Genomic DNA, 26927 nt, shown 5'->3' on the forward strand with positions numbered 1-26927 from the left:
CAACGTGCTGCTCCAAAAGACGTCCAGAAGTGCTACTACAAGATCCCGACGACCCAAAACTCTGAGACACTGTTCTTGTCGTCGGTATAATCAGTCTTATTGTTGCTTTCACTTCAATTATACTTCACAACTGTAATTCTTCTTGCGATACTATAGTTGTTGCCCACCGAAAGCGGTCAACGACCGCGAGCCTTCGAGTAGGAGTCAAGATAGGCTCCGAACGAAGTAACTTCTCGTGTCTTCTGTGTGTTTGTGCATTTTACTATTTCCGTTGTGTTATTACTCGTATTTTACGAAATCGATTGTGAAAGCCACGAGCGCTATTCACCCCCCCCTCTAGCACTTTCGATCCAACAGCAAACACTTTTGGTCATGATAAATTTGTACTCTTTACAGATTAAGTTGGCTAAAGCTAGCTACAAAGAGAATGAAAACAATGAATTCACATTTGAGCATTGTTGGGAAATATTAAGATATCAACCAAAATGGATATTGCAGAAAGAAGAAGTCAAGGGGAAAAAAGAAGGTCACTTCTGCTTCTCCTCCTACCCCACACACTATAAATTTGGGAGATGAAGACTTGTTTTCAATGTCCTCTCATTGGGAGAGACCACAAGGCAGGAAGGCTCAAAAAGATCAAGAGAAGAAAAAAAATCACAAAGAAGAAAAATCGAAACAACTTGAAGAAGTGGTTGAGAGAATAACTAATGACAAGAAGCAACTCCACTATGAAAAGATGGGAAAAATAGATATGTTGGTAGAAATTGAAAAGGAGAAGATTAAGCTGAAAACAGAAATTGAAAAAGAAAAGGTGAAGTAGAAAGACCGTTTGATCACGATGGCCGAGGAAGAAAAAAAATGAAAAGATTATGTTGATGGATATTAGTGGATTGGATGAAGTGCAACGAGAGTACATTATGAAACGACGATTACAAATTCTTCAAAATATGAAGAATTGATATCAGATTTTATACTTTTGGTATTGTGTTGTAATATGCTACTATATTCTTTTTTTTTGGAACAACTATTGAAATTTTATTATGGTTTGTAAATATGCTACTTCATCATACAATATTACATCAAAACCAACTTAAATTCAAGTGCAATAACATTGTAAATAAAATGTAACATAAAAAACACATATTTTGGTTGATATCACTCTTCACCTCGTAGCAACCATTGATGTTTAATAAGGTCAAATTGTAGTTGTGAATGAGTTTCTTTGTTTCTAATGCCGCGATGACGTTGAAGAAAATCCACAAATTGAGAAGTGGGATAACGGGAAATTGGTTCTAAGTTTGTATCATCTTCTTGGTCATAATCAAAGTTATGTGCTCTAAGGTAAGAATCTCTTTCATCCTCAACGATCATGTTGTGTAATATTATGCACGCCATCATAATATCTTTCAGTACAGATTGACAAAAATATAATGCTGGTCCACAAACAATTGCAAAGCGTGCCTGTAGAACTCCAAATGTTCGCTCGACATCCTTCCTTGTAGATTCTTGAGTTGATGCAAACAATTGCCTTTTACGACCTTGTGGTGTTGGAATGGTTTTGACAAATGTAGACCATGAAGGATAGATTCCATCTGCAAGATAGTATCCCATAGTATAATCGTGGCCATTGATTGAGTAGTTAACTTTAGGAGCACGACCTTCAGTAATTTCTGTAAATATATTAGATCTTTCTAGCACATTGATATCATTATGTGACCCAGGTAAACCAAAAAATGCATGCCATATCCAAAGATCATAAGACGCCACTGCTTCCAAAATAATTGTTGGCTCATGTGCATGACCAGTATACATACCTCTCCATGCAGTCGGACAATTCTTCCATTTCCAGTGCATACAGTCAATGCTCCCCAACATACCTGGAAATCCCCGTTTCTCACCGACTGCTAGCAATCTAGCAATGCCATTGCTATTTGGAGACCGCAAGTACTCATCTCCAAAGATTGAGATTACCGCTTTGACAAAAAGTTTCATGCTCTTTATGGCTGTGGTTTCTCCAATTCTTACATACTCATCCATGAGATCAGCTCCAACTCCATAAGCAAGGATCCTCAAGGCGACAGTCACCTTTTGTAAAGAAGAAAGCCCAAGAGTTCCAGCAACATTTCTTCTTTGAACGAAGTATGGTTCATGATTCTCCACATTGTTAAGAATTCGAAGAAAGAGGTCACGATTCATTTGAAACCTCCTCCTGAAAATATTAGGAGGATATACCGATGGATTAGCAAAGTAGTCATTGAAGAGACGTATGTGACCCTCCAACAGATTTCTCCTAATAAACACACGTCGTTGCTTGCCGGGAATGATCTGTGATCGCGAACCTTCTTCATCATCCAATGAATCTTCAATTAAAAAGGCAGTTACAATTGTTTCCAACTCATCATCAGAAGAAAGTAGACAATCGTAATTACTAATGAAATGAGACATTATTGAATTTTTTTGGAAAAATTGTAATTGTATGAGATTGATGATATGGATAGATATTCATAATATTATGTAATTTTATACTAAAAAAATATGGTCGTTGGAGGAATATAGACGTTGGGAAAGTTGGTGCAAAATCATTAATATAGATAATAATAAAAAAGTATAGAGGAGAGAGAAATAATAATAAATAAATAAAGATATGGTAAATTATAGAGTAGCTGATGTACCATGTATTGAAAAGAGATTATCTAAATTTAATAAAGTTGATTGTTTACCTTAAATTTTAGAGAAGTTGATAAGGAAACTAATGCAGATGCTGTGAGCTTGTGAGTTGTTCTGTTATTGTTTATTTTTATTATTCTCGAAGTTTAAGCTTGTGAGTTGTTCTATTATTTAAAGGGAGGAATGCTGTGGTTGGATTACTGCAACAAAATTAGCTATTAACGGTATATATTAACGAAGTATATATATATATATATATATATATATATATATATATATATATATATATATATCTGGATGTGCGCTATTAATAGTATAAATTTAGATAAGAAAAAATATTCTCAAGACATAGTATAGACGGTGGATGTATGATATCTTTGACGTAATAGTCAAAAATCGATTCTTAGGAATCGATGACCTGAAATTTATCCTACCATATATTATATATTTATATGTATCTCTTTTCATATCCTTTTGATCATCACTAGGGGAACCGTTAAAAACATGCCATTAATTATCAATAGTACATAGCATGATGTGATTAGTTAAAAAAATAAATAAATAAAGTTATATTAAAAAAATAAAAAAAAACACATGATTAAAAGAAAACCTAATCGTGGGTTAAAAATCAAGTATAGAAAAATTAAAGCTAAGTAAAAAAAAATGCAAAAAATAAATAAAAAATACCATTAAAAGAATGTACAAATTGTAGGTTAAAATAACTCTTCGCAATAGCTCTTCGTCCTCGATGTCCCTCAATATCCTAAGAATTGGCAGTGAAAATCTGACGTTGAGCAAGATAGAGATTATCCTGCAAGCTGATGGAGGAAAATTTGAGGAGAATACAAGAAGAGAAATCTCCAAGAAGGATACTTTTTATTAAAACTTGAGATTTTTTAATCCCTTAACATCTAAACATGATTCTTATATAGACCACAACCTAAGATTCAAATAAGGAAAGAAATTATAATAATTACAATTAATAGATTTTAATTTCAATATTATAAAGAAATAAAATAGATTTTTACCCTAAAAGTAATTAACTTAATAATTGATCCTGTCTGTGCGCTGAGTCGATGAAAGCTGGGGACGTGGCGCTCTCTGCTACCTCCAGGTGATCTCCGCAATGACGTGGACTTCCGGTGAACCTGCAACAAAGCCAGGCCGGGAAGGGGTTCCCAGCGACGACCCTCTGACGCTCAAGTCAGGCAATGACGAGCTGAAGCAGAGGCAAAATAATGAGACTGTGGCTACAGTAGAGGAGAAAAACATGCCTCCGTTGAAGTCCGGAGGTCTTTATATAGGACCCCGGAGAGGCGCGCCCACACTTCCCGAGGCGTGCATGCTCCTCAAAGCATACCTCAGAATGGTTGTGTCAGAAAAGCGTGTCTGACGCCATACCGCAATTGTCCGAGCATATCTCTGTCACGACAGTGGAAACTTCCACCGTACGATCCTCGGTACAGCCCGGTCGCCGACCATGCTGATTGTCGGCGGCAGGTGTCTCGAGAATGATACCACTAGCTCCCCTTTTTGTCCTCTTCTAAGTCTTTTGTCTCTTACCTGGCCGGACGGGGTTCCCGCTCGGCCTCCAGGACGCTCGGGTGCGCATGCGCATCGGACCGGGCGAGAAGGCCGCTCGGTCAAATACTCGGACGGGAGTGCGATCTAGTTGACCTGCGGTTAGACTGAGCGGATCGGCCGCTCGGCACGACGGTTCCGCTATAAGGGAGCTTGTGAGCGTCGGAAGCTCGACCCGAGGTCGAGCTATCTACACGCCGGCCCGGGATTTACTCCGGCCGGTCGGCCAGGTGGCTTCCCCCCGCTCAGCCGGGACCTTGACTCCCCCGCGTCGTCGACCCCTCCCTATGTGGGCCCCCGATTCTTACCACCAGATCAATAATCTTAACTCGGATCAAGATGCAGATCAAGACAAATCCTCTCTAAAAAAATACCAAAAATATAAAAATTATCCTAAATACTAAAAAATTATTATCAAAAATAGCAAAAAGACCCTAAAAAGGGTTTAAACGGTGGAATTTGGAGCTAAAAATTTGATGGTTATGGTTTCACCCATAACAAATGTAGGTTTTCGAATTCTGTATGTGTGATGACAGACAAAGCCTAATTCCGAGTCTCAAGTCAAAAGTTATACTCGTTTGAAGTTTGAAGACTCATATTGGGATTCAACACAGGTTGGGCGTGCATCAGTTTCCCTGGCTTGAAAAGAACTCGCCCTTGAGTTCAAATTAACTTCAATTGCAACCATCATATAAGGAGTTAGGTGCTTCACATTAAAGACTTCGGAAGTCTTCAGATGATTGGGAAGGCGCAACCTACAAGAATTGTCTTTAATCTTCGGTAGTATCTCGTATGATCCAATTTTTTGATCCTTTAGCTTATTATATTCTTCAATAAGGAAACGATCATAAGTCAATACACCCTAGATAAAATCTCAAATATCAAAAAGTATCTTTTGATGATGACGATTGACCCAAACCTTATACTTAGTATTGCTTTCCATAATTGCCAGTTTCACCTGCTCATGAATATCTTGAAGATGCTCTGCCATCTCATCTGCTTTAGGATAAATTCACTCTACACATGGAACAAGGGCTAAGTCTAGAACTCTTGATGGATTTCGGCCATAGACAATCTCAAAAGGACTTAATCTCGTAGTCCTATTTTTCGATCTGTTGTTAGCAAACTCTGTTTAAGGTAACACCAAGTCCCACTACTTTGGTTTAGTTCTTGAAAGGCATCTCAAAAGATTATCCAGACTCCGATTTGCCACCATGGTTTGATCATTTGTCTTAGGGTAGTAAGCACTGCTAAAGTTTAATTTATTGGTGCAGTTAGCACTAACGGTCTAACTCAGATTTTGGTGAATGACAAAGTAGGTTAAGTTAGTTTCATTGTGATCTAACACTTTAACTAAGTGTGCAGGAGAAGCCCAGACCGGTCGACGGGCTGATTGGATGTTTGGCACGAAGTCTAGCTAGGTCAACGGGTCGACTTGATAGCTGGCACAAAGCCCAGACTGGTCGACGAGCTGACCGGATGTCTAGCACAAAGTCCAGCTAGGTTGACGGGCTGACCTGATAGCTGATACGAAGTTCGGATGGGTCGACGGGCTGACCGGACGTCTGGCAGGTAAGTTAAGGTAAATCACTGCAGACGAGTGACTTGGTGAGAACGTGTTCCTGGTTAGGGAACTTAGGTGCCGATCCAACATAGAATCATTTCGGAACTCTAAGTTGAGATCTTAACTAAATTCCAGTCTCGGTGAGATGGAATCTAATTACTATTCTTTTTCTATTGTGCTAACTTCTATTTTGCAGGATAGTTTAAACTATTATTTTTACCTCGGACTAACTCTTTCTTATAGGAGAAGGACATTCTGGATAAAGGTGGTCCGGGCGCTCGGAAGGCAAATATCATCCTGACGTAGTCGTCACACGTGGAGCTCACTGGTTGGTTGGGTTACGCCACGGTCCAGACGCTCAGAAGGGATCCGGGCACCCGGAGCATCCTATATAAGGAGGGTGAGTTATGAATCAAAAGAACAACAACGACATCTGCTCTACTGCGCTGTACTCCTACGACATTGCCTCTCCGACAACCTGCGGCTCAAGTTCTGTTTATTGTTGTCGGTATTGTTCATTTTTTTTGTAATTTTTGTACTCAAATTTGTAAATCTTTTACGAACTATTAGTGATTACCCAACGAAAGCACTCGATGAGTGCGGGTCTTGGAGTAAGAGTCGACCAAGGCTCCGAACCAAGTAAATTGGTTTGTGTTAGCATTGTTTTGTTTTCATCTTTCCGCTGTGTACTCGTTTAAAATTTCTCGATTAATATTCACCCCCCTTCTATCGACTTTCACGATCCAAAAAGTGGTATCAGAGCAGATACCGCTTTGATTTGGTGCAACTACCAATCAGAGAAAAGGGGTGAATTTTTTTTCCTTTTCTTTTTCTTTTTAGCTTTAAGTTTTTTTAGAACAATCCAAACTTGTATTGTTGCCTTATGGATTTTTTTTAATAGCAAATTCAAATTTCTTTCTTTCTTCCATATTGCTAATCCAAGACCAAGTCTTGGGATTTCTTTTATTGCTTTTTTTGTGTGCAAGAAAAAAATATCTCAAATCGAAGGTTTCAGCACAGTCTGTCCCCCTCTATTCAATGGTGACGATTTTCCTTACTGGAAGAAGGGAATGGAGGTGTATATGAAGACTGATTTTGGCCAGTGGTTTAACATCACCAGAGGATACAAGGCGCCAGTCGATAACTCCGGAAATCCACTGGATCATGAACAGTGGACTCTGGACATGAAAAAGAAAGCATCAACGGACTTCAAAGCCCTCAACACGCTGCAATGTGGACTGACGAGGGAAGAGCTGAATCGAGTGGGTCCACACTAAAATGCGAAGAAATTATGGGACAAGCTGGTCGAACTACACGAAGGAACAAGTGACGCCAAGATAACTAAACGTGACCTTCTTTTAAATAAACTTTTTAATATTAAAATGCAGGAAGAAGAAATGGCAAGTCAGCTCCATGCGAGGATCAAAGACATCCTCAACGGACTTCACGCGGTCGGCTACCAAATAGAGAATCACGACTTAATCAGGTACACTCTAAACGCGTTTCCTTGAAATGCATTGTGGGCATCCTTCATGGATGCCTACAAGATTTCGAAGAATCTCTCTAAATTAAAATTAGACGAGTTATTTTGCGAACTTGAGTTACATGAGCAGACTAACGCTAGAACCGAGAAAGGTATCATTTTATTTATAGGTTCCTCCAAAGAAAAGACAAAGACCAAACCTGAACCTGAAGATGATGTTGGTGCAGGAAGCATCGACGATCGAACCGATGTTTTGATTATGTCAAAGGGTTCAAGTTAAGTTGTTTTGTTATCTAATGAGCTTAAACAAGTGAGCAGGAAAGTCCTAACTGCGGTTAGGCAGGAGGAAAATCCTAAGGGGGGGGTAACCTTAGGTCCTAGGGGGTGGTAACCCTAGGTGGAGGAAAACCCTAAGGGGCGGTAACCTTAGGTCCTAGGGGGTGGTAACCCTAGGTAGAGAGAAACCCTAGGGGGCGGTAACCCTAGGTCCTAGGGGCTGGTAACCCTAGGTGGAAAGTCCAGTCGGTCTGGAGGACCGGACTGACATCAGGTAAAATCTCCTGAGTGGAGTAGGTGAGGACGCGTTCCCCGTAGAGGGAACAGTAGGCGTCGGGTCGACCTAGGGTTTCCGGTAAGGAAACTTGAAGTCAGACCCGGTCAGTCCGATGACTGACAATTATATTTATTGTGTTCTAACTCTGTTTTGCAGGTAACTAACAGTTTTATGCAGGGTTAGAACTGACCAGGATCGGTTGACCAAACCTTGGGATCGGTAGACCGAACCTTCAAGCTACCAGATCAGATCTCCAGAAGATGGGCCGGGTTCGACCAGGGATCGGTCGACCGGACCTCGGGATCGGTCGACCGAACTTGGGATAGGTGTCGACTGGATCAAGCCAAGGTGTGCGGGTCAGAGGAGACTGATCGGTCGACCGAACCTTCGGATCGGTCGACCGAACCCAGGGATAGAGTTTGACCAGATTGAAGCGGAGCGACGGATGGACGGATCAGATGCGGTGGAGGTCATCTGATCGGTCGACCGAACGTGGGGATCGGTCGACCGATCCGCTTCGGGTCAAATATGATCCCAAGACTTGGGGATCTGGATCAGACTTCACAGAGCTATAAAAGGAGGCCTCGAGGTGCAGCTCAAGACATCGAATTCCAAACAAGAAAACTGAGCTCTTCCGTGTACTGCTGCTAACGCCGCAACAACGCTCTGCTACTCCAACGAATCAACTCCAAAGTTCACTATTCTTCTTGTTCTTTGGTATAGTTTCTTTTTTGCACTAATTGTATTCCAGTTTGTAATCATTCCGATATTATAGTTGTTGCCCACCGAAAGCGGTCAAGGACCGCGGGCCTTCGAGTAGGAGTCGCTATAGGCTCCGAACGAAATAAAACACTTGCATCTCTGTGTGTTTGCTTTAACTTTCCGCTGCATTTCAACTCTGTATTTAAATCGCGAAAAATAGCCACGAGCGCTATTCACCCCCCCTCTAGCGCTTTCGATCCATCAATTGGTATCAGAGCGGGGTCATTTTGAATCGGTGCAACCACCATTCAAAATAATTTATTTTTTTTCGTGGTATTTTCAGATTTTTCGGAGTCGATTAGAATTTGGCTTTATAGCCATATTCTAATTCTTTTTCTTGAATCGATTTTTTGCTCGAGGTTGGTGCAACACCACCCGAGTTCGTGATCTATTTTTTCATACTACACTACTAATCCAGGACCAAGTCCTGGGATTTTCTTGTTGTTTATTTGTTTTTATAGTTGATCTAAATGGCCCTTCAAGAAGGCTACATTACAGCCCGTCCCCCGCTATTCACCGGAGACGACTTCGGGTACTGGAAGGGTCGGATGGAGGCATATCTCCAGACTCATTTTGAAGTCTGGATGATTGTCAAAACCGGCCTCCAACTACCAACTGATAGCGCCGGCAAACCACTACCCTACGAGGACTGGGACGCATCTCTGATTAAGAAAGTGGAAGCTAATGCCAAGGCGACTTGCACCCTCCAGTGTGGTCTATCAAAAGAAGAACTCAACCGCGTCGGCCCCTTCAATAGTGCCAAGGAGCTGTGGGAGAAGCTCATTGAACTTCACGAAGGAACGTCTGACACTAAAGTAAGTAAAAGAGACCTAATTTTTAATAAATTATTTAATATCAAACTGCAGGAAGGTGAGACAACTGCCCAACTCCACGTCCGGATTCAAGATCTGCTCAACGGTCTTCATGCAATTGGACAAAAGGTAGATAACCGGGACATCATAAGGTATTCTCTAAACGCCTTTCCGAGGAACACCTTGTGGGCATCCATGGTAGATGCCTACAAGGTTTCTAAGGACTTGTCTACTATTAAGTTAGATGAACTCTTTGCAGAATTCGAACTTCATGAACAGACTAATGCACGCCCGACCGAGAAAGGGTTGGCTTTGGTTGCAGGTGTTGGTGCAATTTCCAGTAGGTCAAGGTTGACCTAGTTGACCAAGCGTAAACCTTGGTCATGGTTTCGATGTTTGACAATACAGAAAGACATGTAGACATGGACAATGCAGGTGCAGTTGTCCATGCGAAGAGATACTGATCAGGGTCTGATCAGGTTGAATGAAGAAGAGTCAAGTAGGTCAAGGTTGACCGGATACTTGACTGGGAAGTCCTAACTGGGATGTTAGGCAGAGTGAAAATCCTAGTGAGTGAAGCTAGGTGAAAGTGAAAGTCCTAGTGAGTGAAGCCAGGCAGTGGGAAAGTCCTGGTGAGTGAAGCCAGGCAGTTGGAGAAAGTCCTGGTGAGTGAAGCCAGGTGAAAATCCTAGTGAGTGAAGCTAGGTGAATGTGAAAGTCCTGGTAAGTGAAGCCAGGCATTCGGGAAAGTCCTGGTGAGTGAAGCCAGGCAAGGGAAAGACCTAGTGAATGAAGCTAGACAGTTTGGAAGTCCTGGTGAGTGAAGTCAGGCCAGGGAAATCCAGATGGGTCAAGGTTGACCAGACATATGGTGAAAAGTCCAAGCAGGGAGCTTGGCACGGGAAAAGTCCAAGTATGGAGACTTGGCATGGAGAAGACCAAGATGGAGACTTGGACCGGACGAAGTCGGAGAGGGCTCGGTAGCTCGTTCTCCGGACTGTGGTCAGAGAGGGCTCGGTAGCTCGTTCTCTGGACCGGACACTTGGTAGAGAGTCTTAGCAGGTCAAGGGAGTGACCAGATGCTAAGCAGGAGATACCAATAGGTCAAGGTTGATCGGATATTGGTTTGGAAGGCTTGGGACTTGGTTTGGACAAAAACCAAGTTCTGGATCGATCAGTGGATCGATCCAGTGATACACTGGGTATCTGGATCGGTCTGGTGACCGATCAGTAACCAAACAGTAGCCTACTGAGTGTTATCTGATCGGTCTGCAGACCGATCAGGAAACAACGATCAGAAGGCAAGAAGCTCGGGAGAAAAGGAAGGGGATCGGTCCCTGGACCGATCAGAGAAAGCTCTGATCGGTCCCCAGGACCGATCAGGATGAAGCTGGACCGATCAGGAGCATGCCTGATCGGTCCAGGAGCTCTGTGGACCGATTAGGCTTCAGCCTGATCGGTCCAGGTCCTAGCCGTTGCGTAGCAACGGCTAGTTTCTTCTGTGTCTTCTTCGCAGGTGCAGTGCAGGTTGAGTATAGAATATAAAAGGAGTTCAAGGGTTTCTACAGTGCAACTCTTCTTCTTCTTGCCCCTGCTTCTTGCTGTGTTTGAGCTTTGCTGAGCTCGCTTCTGCTTGAAGCTTCGTGTGAGCTTCATCGGCTGGGTTTCTGCTGTTGTAGGCATCGCTTGAAGCTGCTGCTTCATCCAGTCGAAGAGAAGGCAAGTAAGCGAAGGTTTTACAGTTGTATTGTATTTTGCTTCTTGCTGTACTTGTACTCCTGTTTATCTTGCTGGTGCAAGACATTGTGGCGAGGTTTCTCCACCTAGAAGGAGTGATTATTAGCCGGGTTTCCGGGGACTCATCTACTGACGGATTGATAGGCTTCGTCCACCTTACGGACACGCCGAGGAGTAGGAGTTTCATCTTCGAACCTCTTTACATCGTCGAGTTCGAGTTTGAGGTTTGCTTCTCCTTTTGCATTTTTATTTAGTTATTTCCGCTGCGCTAACTTGATTTGTAGAAAGAAACGCGAATTTGGGGTCGGCTATTCACACCCCCCTCTCTAGCCGCGATCTTCGATCCTAACAAGTGGTATCAGAGCGAGGCCGCTCTTCGTTGGATCAACACCCGGGGGAGCACGAGCTAGAGAATGGATCTACTCGGAGAAGACATCACCATTCCACCTTTCTATGACCGCGACGACTTCGCGTATTGGAAGGTAAGAATGAGGTACTTTCTTATGACTAACCTTGAAAATTGGAGTTGTGTTCAATTAGGTTTCAAGCCTCCGATGGACAAGAAAGGAGAAACCCTAGAGAAGAAGGAGTGGACCAAGGAACAAGTCCACCAATCCCTAGTCAACGATGAGGTATTGAAAATTTTTGAATTCTCTTTACCTAATGATGTTTTGTGTAAGATAGGTGGATACAACAATGCCAAGGAGTTGTGGAACAACTTGGCTAAGTTCCATGAGGGGAACTCCACTTCAAGCCATGAAGAGGAGTCAAGTGAGGCAAGTAGCTCACATCATGGAGGAGAGGAATTAGAAGTTGAGGGCTACTCAACATCTAAGGAAGAAGAGGAGGAGAGTTCTTCTTCAAGAATGGAGCAAGAGGAAGAAGCTTCTACCTCCGGAAGGGATGAAGAAGAAAGTCTTCATCCATCCTCAACCCTAGGTAACTCAAGCATTTCAATTTCAAATAAATTACACATAATGTGCTTTGAGTGTAGGGAGTATGGACATTACAAGAGTAAATGTCCAAAGAGGGTTAGAAAGACTCCACCGGCGCCAAAGGTCAAGGAAGCCGGAGTCCCAACACGCAAGGACAAGGAGCACGTGGTGTGCTTCCAATGCAAGCGAAGGGGACATTATCGGAGCCAATGTCCGAGGGGGAGGCAATCTCACAAGGACAAGAGATCGAGCACATGTATAGGGGGAGCTATGGCAAACCCTAAGGTAATCTCTAAGGCACATTCTTGCAATTCTAGTAGGATGCATGCTAGTAGCCTTATTGCTATTGTCAAGAATGATAAGCATGTTAATTATAGAAATCGATACACATGCTTAGGTGCCAAACATGTGAGCCTAGATAAGGATAACACTAGGAAAGCCAACCCTAGAATTAACCCATCTAAGGCTAAGGAAAATCTAGGTAGAAATCCCAAATCATCTAGACATATGCCTAGGAATACCTTAAAGAAAAATGATAAATTAAAACTTGAGGTATTAGAGAAAGAAAATCTAGTCTTGAGGTCAAGACTTGACTCTCTAGAAAAGGCTCTTAAGGATTTGACTCTAGGGTCTAGGGGTCAAAAACCCAAGTCCAAGGACGAGAAAGGTTTGGGTCACAAACCTAAGTCCCAAGTAGTCAAGCCAAATTATCATAATGTTCCATTCGATTATGGAACAAAATCTAGGGCTAGGAAGACCATTACCAAGGTCACAAGGGGAGTCACCCCTAGAGTTGATCTTGATGAGTCCCAAATGACCAAGGCTTCAAAGCCTAGGAGGGTCATTAGGAGGGTTGCTAGGGAAGTCATCCCTAGTGAATATATAGTGAACCCAATGAGCTCAAATAGGTATTGGGTTCCTAGGAGCGTGATTTCATCACGCTAGATTAGTTAGGGTGTGCCAACCTTACTTGAATAGGTAGTTAACCTAATCATGGCAAAAGGTGGCACTTTAGGATTTTTCAAGGTATAATCAAGCCTTGAAAATGAAATTAAGAATTATTCCTAAGGTGATTAGAATGTGCCAATCATATTTGAGGAGTTGTCTAGGGTCAATCTAATTGGCACATAGTGATCTAAAAATCTTTAGTATATGATTTTAGATCTATTACACTTAGGAATATAGAACCTATGGCAAAATGATCAAAATTATCAAAAATGGCAACTAAGGCTAGAATTAGGTATTTTCTATACCTTTATGTGCTATTTGCCATATATTGTTTGCCATATGCCATGTCATGACATCATATTTATTTTATGATCATTTAAAATGTCATGATAATGCTTAGGTTATTTAAATGTCATGTTTTATTTAAGTTTCATACTTTATGCCATGACATCATGACATTGGCACATGTTATTATGTATGATATCATTTTATGCCATGTCATCATTCCTTGCATTCATAATCAATGAAATTGATTTAAGGTTAAAAACATGATTTGATATGGAGATCAAATTGATGTTTAGAAAATGCATGAGACCTTAGCCTAAGATAACCTAAACCCATATCTCACATCAAAATTGACTTGGATGTGTTTGATACACCTTAGATGTGTGTGAGATATTAGGATGATGAGTTAGGATCAAGGTGCATAGTTCTTGTACCTAGATGAGCCTAATTCAAAATTGTGGATCATAGGGAAAGCTTATGTACAAGTCATGTACATTTAGCCCAAAGATTGTGGTCCTAAATTAAAGGGTTTAAAATCATTTCAAAATTGATTTGAAAAACCTTGATGAAGCTTTTCTAGTGATAGCATTCATCATTGAGCAAGTTGATACAAAGTTTTGAAACTTTGAGCTATTTCAAAACTTTTCGAACTTTGTATCAAGATTTGAAAATGGAAGTTATTTTCATAGAAAACTATTTTTCCATGATAGTATATGTCATGAGGAATTTATCCTCAAAGTTTTACAATTTTTGGAATTTTCTGGAATTTTCTAGGAGTTTCTGAATTTCGGGAGGAAAATCAGAAATTCTGATATTAGACTTGTGGACTGGTCAGAGAGGATTCTGATCAGTCCAGGTTTGTGTGGATCGGTCACTAGGACCGATCCAGGAGTGTGTGGATCAGTCTGGTGACCGATCTAGTGAAGGCTGATTGGTTTGGTGACCGATCAGAGCGTGCCAAATGCTGATTTTTCGACTGGTTGTCTGAAATTTCAGCTCGGGAATTGGTGTTTTGGAGTTCTAAAGGTTTGAAACTCTCCAAGACATTGTTGGTGCAATGGTCAAGGGGGATTTTTACTTATTAGTCAAGGAGGAGTTGACTTTTAGGGGGAGTTTTTACTCGTCGAAATTTTTGAGGATGAGTGATATGGGATTATCACTAAGTTGATTGTTGAATTTAGTATCAAGGGGGAAATTAAGGGTTTCAATGAAAGGTATGAGACTTTCATTAGGAAGAAACTCTTGACCTTGATTCACTCCTTTTGATGTGTGTCAAAAAGGGGAAGAATGTCTAGAGAATGTTCAAGGAAGAACATTGGAGTTACTGGGAGAGTTTGTTGATCACAACGAGTGAAGTTGTGAACAACGATAACTTACTCTTCAGGGGGAGAGTTTGTTGATGTGTGCCAATAGGGGGAGAATGAAGGGTTTAAGTTAGACCTTCATTATCTAAAAAGGAGGTTGCCTTCTTAGAAGGAGAATGTAAGGTTGTAACTTATGTTTCATTACCTAGTGGCATGAGGAAAGTTGAGGCTATTGGATTTGCCTAACTTAAAGGTATTGTCAAACATCAAAAAGGGGGAGATTGTTGGTGCAATTTCCAGTAGGTCAAGGTTGACCTAGTTGACCAAGCGTAAACCTTGGTCATGGTTTCGATGTTTGACAATACAGAAGAATGTAGACATGGACAATGCAGTGCGGTTGTCCATGCGAAGAGATACTGATCGTGGTCCGATCAGTTGAATGAAGAAGAGTCAAGTAGGTCAAGGTTGACCGGATACTTGATAGAAACTAACTGGGATGTTAGGCGAGTGAAAATCCTAGTGAGTGAAGCTAGGTGAAAGTGAAAGTCCCGGTGAGTGACCAGGCAGTGGGAAAGTCCCGTGAGTGAAGCCGGCAGGAGAAAGTCCCGTGAGTGAAGCCGAGCAATGGTGAGTGAAGCCGGTGAAAATCCTAGTGAGTGAAGCTAGTGAATGTGAAAGTCCTGGTAAGTGAAGCCAGGCATTCGGAAAGTCCTGGTGAGTGAAGGCAGAAGGAAAGACCTAGTGAATGAAGCTAGACAGTTGGAAGTCAGTGAAGTCAGGCGGGAAATCCAGATGGGTCAAGGTTGACCAGACATCTGGTGAAAAGTCCAAGGCAGGAGCTGGCACGGAAAAGTCCAAGTATGGAGACTTGGCACGGAGAAGACCAAGATGGAGACTTGACCGGACGAAGTCGGAGAGGGCTCGAGCTCGCTTCTCTGACCGTGGTCGAGAGGGCTCGAGCTCGTTCTCGGACCGGACACTTGGTAGGGAGTCTTAGCAGTCAAGGGAGTGACCGGATGCTAAGGTGAGATACCAATAGGTCAAGGTTGACCGGATATTGGTTTGAAGGCTTGGGACTTGGTTTGGACAAAATAGCTCGATCGATCGGGATCGATCCGGATACATGGTATCCGGATCGGTCCGTGACCGATCAAGAATTAAACAAGAGCTCATCGAGTGTTATCGATCGGCCTGCACCGATCGGAAACAACGATCGAAGGCAAGAAGCTCGGGAGAAAGGGAAGGGATCGGTCTGGAATCAGAGCTTCGATCGGTCCCGGGACCGATCAGGAGCTCGGCCGATCGGAGCATGCCCGATCGGTCCAGAGCTTGAGGACCGATTATGGTCTGATCGGTCCAGTCTTAGCCGTTGTAACGGCTAGTTTCTTCTGTGTCTTCTTCGCAGGTGCAGTGCAGGTTGAGTATAGAATATAAAAGGAGTTCAAGGGTTTCTACAGTGCAACTCTTCTTCTTCTTGCCCCTGCTTCTTGCTGTGTTTGAGCTTTGCTGAGCTCGCTTCTGCTTGAAGCTTCGTGTGAGCTTCATCGGCTGGATTTCTGCTGTTGTAGGCGTCGCTTAAAGCTGCTGCTTCATCCAGTCGAAGAGAAGGCAAGTAAGCGAAGGTTTTACAGTTGTATTGTATTTTGCTTCTTGCTGTACTTGTACTCCTGTTTATCTTGCTGGTGCAAGACATTGTGGCGAGGTTTCTCCACCCAGAAGGAGTGATTATTAGCCGGGTTTCCAGGGACTCATCCACCGACGGATTGATAGGCTTCGTCCACCTTACGGACACACCGAGGAGTAGGAGTTTCATCTCCGAACCTCGTTACATCGTCGAGTTCGAGTTTGAGGTTTGCTTCTCCTTTTGCGTTTTTATTTAGTTATTTCCGCTGCGCTAACTTGATTTGTAGAAAGAAACGCGAATTTGGGGTCGGCTATTCACACCCCCCTCTCTAGCCGCGATCATCGATCCTAACAGCAGGAACAGGAAGAGTACGCGAATCAAAGATAAAGCGCAGAACCGAACCTGAGTCAGAAGAAGAAGAACCAGATTCGGAAGACGATGACGAGCTTACAACCGAATAGTCAACCTGGTAAAGAAACTCTACAAAAAGAAGGGCTTTAACAAAAAGGATGTCAAAAAGGTCATCCAGTCTAAAGAAGCCCAATCAAGCTCGAAGGCCAAATTCGAAGTGACCTGCTACGGGTGCAATCAGAAGGGACACATCAAGGCTAACTGCCCGAACCAAAAAGATTCAAAGAAACCAAGGAGGAAGAAGGCCTTGAAAGCAATGTGGGACGAGTCTTCTTCCGAGGAATCCGACGACGAAGAACTTGAGCAGACGAATTTTCTCGCGTTGACAGCCCGGGACTACACCAATGAATCCGGAAGCGAGGACGAATCGGAAGCTGAGTCCGAGAGAAGCCACGGATCCGCATCCGTTTCCGAAGGGCCAAACCCCTCTGTAAGTACAAACCGTTTATATAGCTTGATTAATTATTTAATGCATAAAGTAGCTAAGTCCAAAATTAGAATCAAGTCGCTTCTGAAGGAGGTAACACTCCTTAAAGAAACGACTAATAACGAATCCTTGACTGATCCAGTTCAGACTGGAACCTCTACTCAAGTTCAAAAACTTGAGGAAGAGAATTCTAACTTGAAAAGTCAAGTCAAAGATTTGAAGACAACCTTAGAACGATTTTCCTTGGGATCCAAGAATCTTGACTTGATTCTTGGAACACAAAGGGCAATCTACAATCGAACTGGACTAGGATATAAATAAAAAATGAAGTATAAGTCTTATTTATCTCTAATACAAAGAACAAATAGAAAAATGGTCCAAGTATGGGTTGCAAAGTCCAACCTGATCAATCAAGTTGGACTCGGACAGTATTGGGTTCCTAAGGATCAAATACATTACCTCGATAGACCATATCGAGACTATGATCCAGGGGGAGTTAAAAGAAAAACGACTAAAACAAAAATTCGAAATTAACATTAAAAATTCGAAATTAAATTAAAATTCAAAATTCAAATAAAAATTTGAAATTAAAAATTCGAAATTCAAATAAAAATTAAAAATTAAAAATTAAATTAAAATTTGAAATTAAAATCCAAATAAAAATTGGAAATTAACTTAAAATTCAAAATTAAACTAAAATTCGAAATGAACTTAAAATTCAAAATTAAACTAAAATTCGAAATAGAAGGAGGATCCAGAATAGCTGGAACCCGCAACTAAACTACCCGACTGGGTAACCAAACTTAATCTACCCGAAATGGGTAAATAAGAGTAGTCTACCCGGCGAGGTAATTAAGGTTAGATAAAATGGACTAAATTTAACTTGACCCACGGTACTGGTGAAGTTTTTGGATGATAGTACGTTAGGGAAGCTTGGGCATCGCATGTCTAGGAAGATATGGCTTCGACCTGGTGCATTTGGCCAAGTGGAACTGACCGAAGCTACCCTTAAATGGATCCTAACTAGTTAGACCAAGGTTTAGTATTAAGTTTAATGGGTAGGACTATTTGGAAAACCTCGAAGGCATGGTTACTTTAATGAGTTCCGTGTGACTCACCATAACCGAGAAGTTTATCCAAAAAATACTTACTTGTTAAACCCAAAGCTAAACCTGAATCTAACACAAAGTTAAACATAATCCTAAAATTAAACCTTAAATTCATCTCACAAAAAATTATAGGAGTACCTGATTGAAAATTTAGGTCGGGTGAGATGACTAAGGAATTCAAAATTAAAATTCAAATTTAAATAATTTTTCAAAATTAACTTAAATAATTTTTCAAAATTAACTTAAATATTTTTCAAAATTAACTTAAATATTCTTCAAAATTAACTTAAATATTTTTTCAAAATTAACTTAAATATTTTTTTAAAATTAACTTAAATATTTTTCAAAATTAACTTAAATATTTTTCAAAATTAACTTAAATAATTCTTCAAAATTAACTTAAATATTTTTCAAAATTAACTTAAATATTTTTCAAAATTAACTTAAATAATTTTTCAAAATTAACTTAAATTAACTTAAATATTTTTCAAAATTAACTTAAATTAACTTAAATAATTTTTCAAAATTAACTTAAATATTCTTCAAAATTAACTTAAATACTTTTCAAAATTAACTTAAATATTTTTTTAAAATTAACTTAAATATTTTTTCATTAAAAATTAACTTAAAATATTCTCCTGTCTTTTGATCCATCAACTACTTTATGTGTAGGAATTGGATCAATGGATGTTGGACAGTGGATGCTCCAGACATATGACTGGAGATAGGTTGAAGTTCACTAAGCTAAAACTAAAGAAACTAGGGTCAGTTGCATTCGGCAACGATGGAAAACTGAAAGTAATCGGAAAAGGTAATATCGAACTTAATTCCGACTTTATTATTCGAAAAGTATTATTAGTTGAAAATTTTAATTTTAATTTATTAAGTATAAGCCAATTATGCGATACTGGTTATTCAGTAAATTTTACCAACTCCGAATGTATAGTCAAACATATTGACAATCCAAAAATCATACTTAAGGGCACTAGGAAAGATAATGTCTACACCATTTATCTACCGACACCCTCAATAAAGTGTTTTCTAATACAACAAGAGGAAACTAAGTTGTGGCACAGGAGATTGGGTCACACTCACACAAGACTCATTTCAAAAATGAGTTAAAATGGACTAGTTAGAGGATTGCCCAAATTAAAAGTTATTGAAAATTCAATCTGTAATGCGTGTCAACAAGGAAAACAAACCAAGTCAACCCACAAATCAACCAATCTAGCTAGAACTACTTGTTTACTTGAGCTCCTTCACCTAGACCTATTTGATTCACACGGAGCCAAGTCACTAAGCAAGAACCAGTATTGCTTAGTTATAATAGATGACTTCTCCAGGTTCACCTGGGTAAAATTTCTAAAAACAAAAGATGAAACCTTTGAAATATTTAGTAATTTTTGTAAATTAACAGAAAATGAAAAAGACACTAAAATTAAAAGAATAAGAAGTGACCATGGAGGAGAATTTGAGAATCACAACTTTACTGAATTTTGTGAAATAAATGGATACAAACATGAATACTCCTGCCCTAGAACCCCTCAACAAAATGGTTTAGTAGAACGTAAAAACAGAACACTACAAGAAGCTGCTAGAACCATGTTAAACGAATACAAACTATCTAATCAATTCTGGGCTGAAGCAGTTAGTACAACATGTTACATTCAAAATAGGATTTTAATTAACAAAATTCAAAATAAAACACCCTATGAAATTTATTATAATAAAATTCCCAACTTAAACTATTTAAAAGTATTTGGGTGTAAAGTCTTCATTTTGAACACTAAAGACTACTTAGGGAAATTTACATCAAAAACAACCCCAGGAATATTTTTAGGATATTCAACAACTAGTAGAGCATATAGAGTGTATAACAAAAATACCCTAAAGGTAGAAGAGACAATAAATATAATATTTGATGAAGAAAATAAGTTACCCAACACAATAAATGAAACTGAAAATACAGAAAATATTAACCCTATAAACAGAGAAGATGACGTAATTCAATCTGAACCTATTGACTCCGAAGAACAAATCACTAACTCAAATGATATGCGACCAACTAGAGCAAGCATAAATCACCCATCTGACCAAATTTTGGGTGACCCAACTGTAGGAGTCAGAACTAGATCATCTTATAGAAACTAGAGCCAAATAGCTTTGATTTCAAAAATCGAACCCAAAACCATAGAAGAAGCCTTATCAAACCCAGATTGGACTCTAGCAATGCAAGAAGAATTGGCCCAATTTGAAAGAAATCAGGTCTGGGAATTAGTGTCGAAACCCGTTAACAAATCCATAATTGACACTAAATGGGTTTTTAGAAACAAATTAAACGATCAAGGTGAAATAGTTAGAAACAAAGCTAGGTTAGTAGCTAAAGGATTCAGTCAAGTAGAAGGGTTAGATTATGACGAGACCTATGCTCCAGTAGCAAGACTTGAATCCATTAGGATGTTGCTAGCCTATGCAGCACACAAAGGATTCAAGCTATTTCAAATGGATGTAAAATCCACATTTTTAAACGGATTTATTAAAGAAGAAGTGTATGTAGAGCAACCCCCAGGATTTGAAGATTTAGAACAACCAAATTATGTCTTTAAATTAAAAAAGGTCCTATATGGACTAAAACAAGCACCTAAGACTTGGTATGAATGTCTGTCCAATTACTTAATATCAAAAGGATTTAACCAAGGTCAAATAGACCCAACCCTTTTCGTAAAGACCTTAGAAAATGACATTTTTATAGCCCAAATTTACGTTGACGATATTATTTTCGGTTTCACAAACTCTAAATTTCTAAAAGAATTCGCCCAACTTATGGAAAATGAATTCAAAATGAGTCTGGTAGGAGAACTTAATTTCTTCTTAGGCTTACAGATTAAGCAAACTAAAGATGGAATTTACATTTATCAAACTAAATATGCTAAGGAATTAATTAGAAAATTTGGCATGGAAAACTCAAAAATAATCAATACACCAATGGCTACAAATGCTAAAATTGACTCAGACTTAGAAGGTAAATCAGTAGACTTGAAATACTATCGGAGTGCGATAGGAAGTCTACTGTACCTAACTGCAAGTCGACCAGACATTATTTTTGCAGTAGGTATGTGTGCACGATACCAATCTTGTGCAAAAGAGTCTCACTTAACCTTTGTTAAAAGAATCCTTAGGTATGTTAAGGGAACCCTAAATGTAGGACTATGGTACCCTAGATCTGGCACCCTTGACCTAAACGGCTACTCTGACTCAGACTATGCCGGATGCAAGCTAGATAGAAAAAGGACAAGTGGTAGCTGTCAATTTCTAGGACAATGCCTAGTAAGTTGGTCAAGTAGAAAGCAACACTGTGTTGCTTTATCTACCACTGAAGCCGAATATATAGCCTTAGGTGAATGCACATCTCAGTTGCTGTGGATGATGCATACCCTTAAAGACTATCAACTGGAGTATCATAAAACTAAAATCTCAATTGATAATATAAGCTCAATAAATCTAACAAAAAACCCAATTCATCACTCAAGGACTAAACATATAGAAGTGAAACACCACTTTGTAAGGGATCACGTAGCTAAGGGTGATATTGAACTCAACTACGTTGAGTCAAAATCAAATCTAGCTGATATCTTCACAAAGCCCTTACCTGAACTTGAGTTCAGCTCACTTAGAAGGCAAATAGGAATGTGCTGGGTAGAATAGATATTAATTTTTCAAAACTCACTGCCTTACTTCAAAACTCATTCTTTTATTCTTTTCAAAACCTAGGAAAAATAATGATTTTAAAATCCCATTTTCTTAGAATTTTTAAAAATATGACTTAGCCTAGGATCTACCCTAGAAATCTTGTTCCCCTAGATTTTAGCCAGAGCATCTCACAAACACCTAGGTATACCTTGCTTGTGTTTGTAAAACATAGAATGATGTGAAATGCATAGGGTACAGCCTGGACTCAAGAATGCTTATTACTGTGCATCAATATGAGTCTGGGCGTTAAATACTTTATTAACAGTAATTAAGTCAAGTCTTCCAGCCTTAGTCAAATCTAACTGGACTAAATGACTTTACTTGGCTAACCAAGTGAAAGCTGTTGCCCTCTAGGCAGTCAGCAAGTAGCTAACGGTTAGACAGTTGGTGATGGAAATGTTAAGGTTAAGTTTGCTTACACTTTAGGGCTCTGATACCTGACCAAAATAATTTAAATAATTTAAATAATTTAACAACTATTTAACATGACTCATGCTTGGACTATAAGACCCTAAGAATTTATTAAGACATTAATCAAGGGGGAGTGAATTTTTCTTTTCAAGCTAGTTTTCCTTTATAATAAAAATTATCTTTGACTTGGTTTTAAAAAATTATTTTTTACTTGCTATAAAAACTATGTTTGACTCAGCCTTAAAATAGAATTAACATTATTTTTTAAAAGGCTTGGATTTTTAGATAATCAATTTTCAAAACTAAGCACTAAAATTATCCAAATCCTTTACTAAGTTCTTTTCAAGAAACCATTCCTCAAAGCTAAGTACTTAAGTTAAGCTTTTATGAAAATCCTTTTAAAGTTAAGCAAAGTTTTTACCTTTAAGTGTTTGTCAAAATTAGTTGTTGTTGAAAATGAGTTATGTATTTTCAAAATAATTTCAAATTGAGCTAAGTGTTTTTCAAAGTAATGATTTTCAAAATACTAAATTTTGCTAAGTTTTTGTTGGAAACTACTTAGTGTTTTTAAGGCATTTCCTAACTTAGGCAAAATAATTCTTTTTGAAACACTAAGACACTAAATAAATGGCTACTCTTCAGGGGGAGCTTAAACTAATTATTCTTTTTTTCTTCCTGAAATCCTTTTTGATTTATGTCAAAGGGGGAGAGAAAAGTTAAAGTTAAAGAATAGTTAAAGAAATTAACAACAATTAAGAAATTTAAACATAAAGAGCAGCATAAGTTTCAAATTGTCAAACATTCATGTTTAAATTTCCTAATAATTTTGTCATACTTTTACTTAACTTTGAACTGTGTTGCCATAATAAAAAAGGGGGAGATTGTTGGTGCAGGAAGCATCCGACGATCGAACCGATGTTTTGATTATGTCAAAGGGTTCAAGTTAAGTTATTTTGTTATCTAATGAGCTTAAACAAGTGAGCAGGAAAGTCCTAACTACGGTTAGGTACGAGGAAAATCCTAAGGGGGGGTAACCTTAGGTCCTAGGGGGTGGTAACCCTAGGTGGAGGAAAACCCTAAACGGCGGTAACCTTAGGTCCTAGGGGGTGGTAACCCTAGGTGGAGAGAAATCCTAGGGGCGGTAACCCTAGGTCCTAGGGGTGGTAACCCTAGGCGGAAAGTCTAGTCGGTCTGGAGGACCAGACTGGCAACAGGTAAAATCTCCTGAGTGGAGTAGGTGAGGACGCGTTCCCCGTAGAGGGAACAGTAGGCGTCGGGCCGACCTAGGGTTTTCGGTAAGGAAACTTGAAGTCAGACCCGGTCAGTCCGATGATTGACAATTATATTTATTTTGTTCTAACTCTGTTTTGCAGGTAACTAACAGTTTTATGCAGGGTTAGAACTGACCAGGATCGGTCGACCGAACCTTGGGATCGGTCGACCAAACCTTCAAGCTACCAGATCAGATCTCCAGAAGATGGGCCGGGTTCGACCAGGGATCGGTCGACCGGACCTCGGGATCGGTCGACCGAACCTGGGATAGGCGTCGACTGGATCAAGCCAAGGTGTGCGGGTCAGAGGAGACTGATCGGTCGACCGAACCTTGGGATCGGTCGACCGAACCTTGGGATCGGTGGACCGAACCCAGGGATAGAGTTTGACCAGATCGAAGCGCAGCGACGGATGGACAGATCAGATGCGGTGGAGGTCATCTGATCGGTCGACCGAATGTGGGGATCGGTCGACCGATCCGCTTCGGGTCAAATCTGATCCCGAAACTTGGGGATCTGGATCAGACTTCACAGAGCTATAAAAGGAGGCCTCGAGGTGCAACTCAAGACATCGAATTCCGAACAAGAAAACTGAGCTCTTCCGTGTACTGCTGCTAACGCCGCAACAACGCTCTGCTACTCCAACGAATCAACTCCAAAGTTCACTATTCTTCTTGTTTGTTGGTATAGTTTCTTTTTTGCACTAATTGTACTCCAGTTTGTAATCATTCCGATATTATAGTTGTTGCCCACCGAAAGTGGTCAAGGACCGCGGGCCTTCGAGTAAGAGTCGCTATAGGCTCCGAACGAAGTAAAACACTTGCGTCTCTATGTGTTTACTTTAACTTTTCGCTGCATTCAACTCTGTATTTAAATCGCAAAAAATAGCCACAAGCGCTATTCACCCCCCTCTAGCGCTTTCGATCCATTAGATGAGTCCGACCAAGATTCAGAAGACGAAGAGTACCTGGTGAACCTAGTAAGGAAGATGTTCACCAGGAGGAAGAAGAACTTCAGCAGAAAAGACCTGCAGAAGATCAACTCCCCAATTGAACCAAGGAACGTGACTTGCTTCGGGTGCAACAAGAAAGGCCACTACAAGAACGAGTGCCCGAAGTTGAAGAGCGATAAATTCAAGACAACCAAGAAGAAGACTCTCAAAGCAATATGGGATGACTCGTCTTCAAAAGAGTCGGAAGCCGAGGAGCAAAAGCACTAAAGGCACCTCGCGTTGATGACCCGTGAGTCTGAATCGGAGGAAGAATCGAAAGACGAGTCCGAACCCGAATCGAGCCACGAGTCCGTACTCGTTTCCGAAGGCTCCGAAGAGGTATACCTTAGTCTAAATAAGAAAATTTGCAAAGGCATTGCTTGTTTAGATAAAAAATTAACTGTAATTGAAAATGAAAATAAATTGCTCCTTGAGGAAAACCAAAATCTCAAGGAACAAATTACAAATTTTAATCCAACTCAAGATATAACACTCGAGGAGGAAAATTCAACACTAAAAATAGAAATTAATAAATTAAAAGGGCTTTTAGAAAAATTTACAACAATATCAAAAAATTTAGATATTATTTTAAATAGTTAAAAAATCATTTACAATAAAACCGAACTTGGCTACAAGTCAAGCTAAAATAAAACATTTATATCACTAATAACTCAAAAACAAACTAAAGCTTGGGTTCCGAAAGCGTGCTTAACGACGCAAGTAGGAATTAACCAATATTATATATCAAAGATAAAATATATTATGTAAAATCAAATAAACCAAATCAAAAGTTAAAATACTAACCTAGACCAACCAAACCAAAAACAAACTTTAGAACATACCAAAAATCAGACTATCATCAAGTTAAATATAATTATAAAAGTAATCAACATAAACCCAAAACTAAAACCTAAATCTGATCAATAATTCAGGGGGAGACTCTAGAATAGCTGGCACCTCCAAAACTAACCTACCCGACAGGGTAATCAAAAACTCACCTACCCGGTAGGGTAATTAGGACTAGTTTAAAAAGGGATAACAGTTTAACTTGACCAACAGTATTGGTGATGTTTTGGATGATAGTATATTATGAAAATTTTGTCTATGCATGTTTAGGAAGATATGACTTCGACCTGATGCATTTGGCTTAGTGGAACTAACCGAAGCTACCCTTTACAGATCCTAATCAGTTAGACCAAGGTTTTGTATTAAGTTCAGTGGATAGGACTATTTGGAAAACTTTGAAGGCATGGTTAATCTAATGATATCCAAGTGATTCACCATAATCCAGAAGTTTATCCAAAGAATGCATGTTTTCATCTTTCCGCTGCGTACTCGCTTAAAATTTCTCGATCAATATGCACCCCCACCCTCTATCGACTTTCTCGATCCAACATAATTGTGTCCTCAATTTCCCCCATAAGATCTTCTAGAAGTGACTAATGAATTTAGTTTCTCGATCTGAAGTCATGGACCGATGAACACCATGTCAATGCACTATCTCCTTGAAGTAAAGATGGGCAATCCAAATAGCATCCATAGTCTTCCTACAAGCTACGAAATACATCATCTTTGAGAATCTGTCAACGACAACAAGAACTAAGTCTGAGGTTCATTGGATGCGGGGTAATCCCAATATGAAATCCATGCTGACATCGAGCCCAGAAGCTTCAGGAATGGGTAGGGGAGTGTATAAGCCTGCATTGGTTAGAACCCCCTTAGACCACTAGCATACAGAACATCGATCAATAAAGTGAGCCACATCGTTGGTCAACTTGGGTCAATAAAAATTGGCGGAGATGAGGGCCAACGTCTTATCACATCCAAAATGCCCCTCATTATGAAGCTCGCTCATAATCTGCTGCCTTAGAGAGCAGTCTGGAATGTACAACTGCAACCCACGAAATAGATAATCATTATGTAAAATAAAATCATGTCGGTAACCATCATGTACCTCCTGGAATATCCTTCCGAATGATGGATTAGCTATATACATATCTGGAAAAATCTCAAAGTCCACAAAACTAGTACTCATGGTGGTGAGTAATGAATAATGCCGACTTAAAGCATCTGGGACATGGTTTAGACTTCTCACTTGGTACCTTAGTGTAAAGGTGAACTCTTGTAAGTAAGTCACCCACTTGGCATGTCAGCTTGTGTTGACCATTGATATACTTCTATGCTTCATGATCAGTGAACAGGATGAATTCCTTCTATACTAGGTAGTGTCGCCAATGCTTTAAGGACTGCACAATGACATAGAACTCCAAGTCATAGGTAGAATAATTTTTCTTAGATCTAG

At 39.9% G+C, this 26927-nt stretch overlaps 1 protein-coding gene across 1 annotated transcript; it reads right to left on the reverse strand.

Moving 5' to 3' along the window:
• Positions 1-1155: 1155 nt before the first annotated feature.
• On the reverse strand, positions 1156-2445 carry LOC121969118. Its single transcript, XM_042519040.1, has one exon. The coding sequence runs from the start codon at positions 2443-2445 to the stop codon at positions 1156-1158; it is 1290 nt and encodes a 429-aa protein (XP_042374974.1).
• Between the last annotated feature and the right edge of the window lie 24482 nt (positions 2446-26927).

The sequence above is a fragment of the Zingiber officinale genome, chromosome 4A, assembly GCF_018446385.1.
Source record: "Zingiber officinale cultivar Zhangliang chromosome 4A, Zo_v1.1, whole genome shotgun sequence".
NCBI classification, from domain to species: domain Eukaryota; kingdom Viridiplantae; phylum Streptophyta; class Magnoliopsida; order Zingiberales; family Zingiberaceae; genus Zingiber; species Zingiber officinale.